The sequence below is a fragment of the Mus pahari genome, chromosome 21 (assembly GCF_900095145.1).
Source record: "Mus pahari chromosome 21, PAHARI_EIJ_v1.1, whole genome shotgun sequence".
NCBI lineage: Eukaryota > Metazoa > Chordata > Mammalia > Rodentia > Muridae > Mus > Mus pahari.
Genome location: NC_034610.1, coordinates 18948523 through 18953886, shown reverse-complemented (window position 1 = coordinate 18953886; position 5364 = coordinate 18948523). Strand labels below are relative to the sequence as shown.

Genomic DNA, 5364 nt, shown 5'->3' with positions numbered 1-5364 from the left:
CCTGCCCCAAACACTCTGCAAGCTATTTACTCTATTTACCTGGGAGTCAGTGTTAAAATCATGCCCTAGGCAGTCAGCAAGTCTCTACTTGTCCCCCTGCAGGGTGCACCCTGGGCACACATCTGAGTTGGAGACCCCCATCCAGTTTCCTGGTGGCACCCCTAGAACCCAGTAACTGGTTGCTTCCTTCTGGCAGCCCCACCTCCTCCTTGACCCACAGTCTGGGTGGCCCAGTCTCAACCACCTGGGGGACTGGTCCAACAGCATTCTTGCTCACAGGATAAAACCTGGGGCGACCTGTAGGGAACCCTACACACTACAGCCACCCATCCTGCCAGTCTCAAGCAGAACAGCCCTCAGGTCCTTTGAGCCGGCCAGCAGCCTTACTGGGTCTCCACCCATACCAGCCATGGTGATTTCCAGTCCTCCCCCAGCACTGGGTGGGGACCAGTTCAGGATCTTAGTCCTTCTGGTGCTGCTGACTTCCACAGGTGAGCCCAAGGGCCTGCTGCTCCACCTTCCCACATCCTCCTTTCCCTCCTCCTCCTCCCCACAGTCACCTCCTCTTTGCCAGCTTGGCTCAGCTCCTTCCCTTGAGTTCTGTCTCTCTTCTTTCCTCTGTCACCTTTCATCGTCCGCTCCTCATGCCTCTGTCTCCATTCTCCTTCCTCTGGCATGTGGTCTGCCTCAGTTTCCCTAGTAGCTATGAGGATTGAATGCATGTGAGTGCCTGCTCAGTGCCTGCTCAGGAGCGCCTCTCACTTCTCACATCCATGTGGGTCAGCACTGCTTCCCTGTGTCTTCCTTCTCCTGTTTCCTCCCCCTTCATTTCCATCTTGGGTCTCCTTCTCTTTTGGAACAGGATAGCTGCCCGGGCTTTCATGGGAGCTGGGGGAGAAAACCTGGGTGCCAGTGTGAGTGTGTGTGTGTGTGTGTCCCAAGCACTCTTTCTACTCATAGGATGAAGGGACAAAAACTGGTGGGCTGGGAGGCAGGGGTCTGAATATGTTTGTCCCAAACAGGGTGTGGAGGTACCTGTGGGGTGTGTGTGTGTGTGTGTGTGTGTGTGTGTGTGTGTGTGTGTGTGTGACAGGTGGTAAGGCAGTGAACAGTGCTGGAGGGCCCAGGCTAAGTCTGTTTGGGAAGGTGGAGGAGTCCCCAGGCATGGGGTACAGGGCTCCTCACCACCTTCTTTACTCTCTTGCTCTCAGCTCCCATCAGTGCTGCCACCATCCGAGGTGAGTGCGAGCAGATTGCCTGGCTGGGTGGGGGTGGGGCTGTGGCGTGGACAGTCTTTGTATCTGACGGTAGAGGGTAGGTCAGTGTGGGGACCCCAGTCACAGGGGAGCATGAGATTGAAGAGGAAGGGATGGATATGGTCAAGAAGAGCTGTGTGGGTGGGTGGGGCTTAGGAAGGTGATAAATCTAGAGAAGGGAGGACAGAAGGGCCAGGGACCAACAGAACCAAAGCAATAAAGGTTAAGGGGAGATAAAGGAGAGAAGAAGGCAAGGGCCAGTCCCTGATAACTAAAGGGGACAGGGACAGGGACAGGGCAGGCAGGCAGGCAGGCAGGCACTCTCCCTCCAGCAGTAGACTATGCTGGGCACAGGTTTGAGGCCTTGGGGGGGGGGGTTGACAGGCAAGTCAGAAGACAATTGTGTCTACTGAGATGACAGAAGATGCCATCCCTTGTGCCAGTGTCCCCAGACTGTGGGAAGCCTCAGCAGCTGAACCGGGTCGTGGGAGGCGAGGACAGCACGGATGCCCAGTGGCCCTGGATTGTTAGCATCCTCAAGAATGGCTCCCACCACTGCGCAGGCTCCCTGCTCACCAACCGCTGGGTGGTCTCAGCTGCGCACTGCTTTAGGGGGTATGTGGACTCCGGCTTTTGACTCTCCCAGACCCAGGCTTTCTGCCTCAGCCTCTGGGCTGTCCAGGCCTCTATTCAGGGATCTGGACACCATTGTACTAGACACTCTCCCTCTCTGATATCTTGTTCTCTCTCCTTCCAGCAATATGGACAAACCATCTCTGTTCTCAGTATTGTTGGGGGCCTGGAAGCTGGGGAACCCAGGCCCAAGGTCCCAGAAAGTAGGCATTGCTTGGGTGCTGCCCCACCCCAGGTATTCTTGGAAGGAGGGAACCCATGCAGACATTGCCCTGGTGCGCCTGGAACACTCCATCCAGTTCTCTGAGCGGATCCTGCCCATCTGCCTACCTGACTCCTCTGTCCGTCTCCCTCCCAAGACCGACTGCTGGATTGCCGGCTGGGGAAGCATCCAGGATGGAGGTGCGGTTCCCCTCTAACTCCAGAGAGGTTCAGGATAGCTAGGGACAGAGGGTAGATGCTACTCAAATACAGATTCCAGGGATAGGAGAAGGTGGAGACCATGTGCACACTATAGAGGCAAGAAAAGATGATTTGGCGACTGGAGAAGTGAACTCACAAGAAGTCAACTGGCAATTTTTAGGTCATGTCTAGTTGAGTCTTTGACCATAATTTAAAGCAACAATAGAGGCTTGAAGTAAGGAAGAGAGGATAAGGAGCAGGAGGAGGGAGGAGGGAGGGAGGGAGAGAAGGAGGGAGGGAGGGAGAGCTGGGCATGGTGGAGTACATCTTTAGTCCTAGCACTCAGGGGGCAGAGGCAGGCAGAACTCTGTGAGTTAGAGGCTAGCCTAGCCTACAGAGAGAGAGTTCCCAGGACAGTCAGGATTACATAGAAAGGAGAGAGAGAGAGAGAGAGAGAGAGAGAGAGAGAGAGAGAGACTCAGAGAGAGACAGAGAGAGACTCAGAGAGAGAGAGAGACAGAGGGACAGACAGAGAGGTATTTGCAAAGCTATTGAGACAAGAATGGGTAGAAGTGATGGTGGGCTGGCAAGGTGGAAATGTAGCCAGCACACGCGGGAATAGTTACCCCTGCTGGCAGCATCTTGAATAGCAAGCAAAATTCCCAGAAGAAAAGACAGTCTATTTCAAACCAAGTCTGGAGGTTTGGAAAATGTCATCTACAATCAAATCAGATGAAATACAGAGTTAGAAGAGAAGCAAGAAGAAGGTAGGTGGTAGCCAGATAGACAGACAGAGCCTGGGATAGACAGACAGACAGAGCCAGGGATAGACAGACAGAGCTTGGGATAAGCCCAGACAAACATTAGTCACCTGTGGAAGACAACACAGGGTTTGCAGGAGAAACTGGGCACTGACAACAGGGAAGGAACAGAGCCTGGACCTGGGTCTAGAATTGCTCAGGCCCGGGCAGGTGCTGGAACTCTTCAGTTGCTGCCTTTCCTTGGGTCCTCAGAGTAACCCCAGGGAGGGTGTGGGGCAGATCAATTCAGAACCTAGGGGGTACTAAACACACTGCCCTTGCAGGAAGTACAGAAACACCACTGTGTTGTGTAGCCCTCCATGGGCATCAGGGAGCTGGCTGAAGACAGAATCTCAGGCTATTCATTCATGTTTGAATTCAAGAGGTGGAGAGCCTGGGATTAGGGTTTCTTAGAGCAGATTCACCCACCTTTGAGAAATGCTGCTGAGCAAATAGAGGGGACTAGATGCTCACATAGGGCCTGCTCACACTGGGCCTGCTCACACAGGGCCTGCTCACACCGGGCCTGCTCACACCGGGCCTGCTCACACCGGGCCTGCTCACACAGGGCCTGCTCACACAGGGCCTGCTCACACTGGGCCTGCTCACACCGGGCCTGCTCACACTGGGCCTGCTCACACAGGGCCTGCTCATACTGGGCCTGCTCACACCGGGCCTGACTCTCACCTTTGTTCCCAGTGCCCCTGCCCCACCCTCAGACCCTTCAGAAGCTGAAGGTGCCCATCATCGACTCCGAACTCTGCAAAAGCTTGTACTGGCGGGGAGCCGGTCAGGAAGCCGTCACCGAGGGCATGCTGTGTGCTGGTTACCTGGAAGGGCAGCGGGATGCTTGTCTGGTGAGTGGCTGTCCTTTGTCTGCCCCATCTGGGAAGCCATCACCTCTATCTAAGAGTCTTCTCTCTGAGAGTCTCCCCAAGGACATCCTCTCTCACCTCTGGCTAGGCCCCCTTTAGCCTGTCTGGGCTTTTTCTTGTTTATACATGGGGTTCTTGTTTATACATGGGCTGTGTACAGAGCGTTTCAGCAGTAAACCATAGGTTGGCAGCTGTTATTCTTCGGAGGGCTCAGTGGTTCAGAACCCTGACCTCAAGGGCCAGTCCCATGACTGAATGAGGATGGCAGGATGGTGGAGCAGTTAACCCTGAGGTGGCCAGCATATAGCCTGGCTGTAGGGCCCATGTTGCCAATGGACTTTCTAAACCTGTAAAACAGAAGTGGTGTCATCTCCTGCTCCTCATGCTTGTGGTTCTGTTTGGAAAGTCTGGGGCCTTCTAGGGCCTCACAGAATGGTTGTCTCAGTATTGCCGCATCCAAGGACACATTGCCTGACTTCCCTTCTTCTCTGCAGGGCGACTCTGGGGGTCCCCTGATGTGCCAGGTGGATGACCACTGGCTACTGACTGGCATAATCAGCTGGGGAGAGGGCTGCGCGGAGCGCAACCGGCCCGGTGTGTACACCAGCCTCCTAGCTCACCGCTCCTGGGTGCAAAGAATCGTGCAAGGGGTGCAGCTGCGCGGGCACTTGGCGGACAGTGGGGACACTGGAAGCTCCTAATCTGGGATCTGAAGATGAGCAGGCGCCTGCAGTTCTCTCTGCTGTAAATATGTCTTCTACCTCCGGGGGGCGCCCGCGGCCTGCGCGAGACAACAAGGAAGTTCTGGCACCGCCCACATAGAGGCCTGTGTGTGTGTGTGTGTGTGTGTGTGTGTGTGTGTGTGTGTGTACCTCTGTGTGCGTGTGTGTATGCGCGCGTGAGAGAGAGCGATGATTTTTTTTTTACAGTTATTTGTAACCATGCCCACATATTTATTCTAGTTTCAATAAATTATTTATTCTCAGTTCCTGTTTTTTCTTTACGCCCATGTAGGGTAAGAACCCAGTTGGAACACAAATGCTGGGATCCTGTTGGTGTGAGGCTGCACATGGGCCGGAGCACAGCCCCCACTTGGCCCCCTGGACAGGCCGCCCTTGCTTTTGCTAGCCTTTATTCTGAGGCGGCAGTAGGAAGGAGACAGGAGACTGGCCTGAGGACATGGCTGTGCAATACTGAGGAGGGCAGGGTTGGGGTACCCATCAAAGGACTGGCTACCAGGGGCGGGGGTGAGGGGAGGATGTTGGCTCTTCTTGAGACCAGATCTGGACCTCTCTCCCACTTCAGGACTCAAAGCAAGCTGCTCTTGAGGCAAATTGTCCAGGCCACTCTGTGCCAGACCTTGTCTCCCGGTTAGGGTGAGCGGCTACACAGGCCGAT

At 54.9% G+C, this 5364-nt stretch overlaps 1 protein-coding gene across 1 annotated transcript; it reads left to right on the top strand.

Moving 5' to 3' along the window:
• The first annotated feature begins 319 nt into the window (after positions 1-319).
• Positions 320-4949, top strand: LOC110338415 (brain-specific serine protease 4). Its single transcript, XM_021221777.1, has 6 exons — positions 320-491; positions 1212-1238; positions 1700-1871; positions 2014-2291; positions 3791-3948; positions 4461-4949. Exons 1-6 carry the CDS (start codon positions 410-412, stop codon positions 4665-4667), a joined length of 924 nt encoding a protein of 307 aa, XP_021077436.1. The 5' UTR covers positions 320-409; the 3' UTR covers positions 4668-4949.
• The last annotated feature ends 415 nt before the right edge of the window (positions 4950-5364 follow it).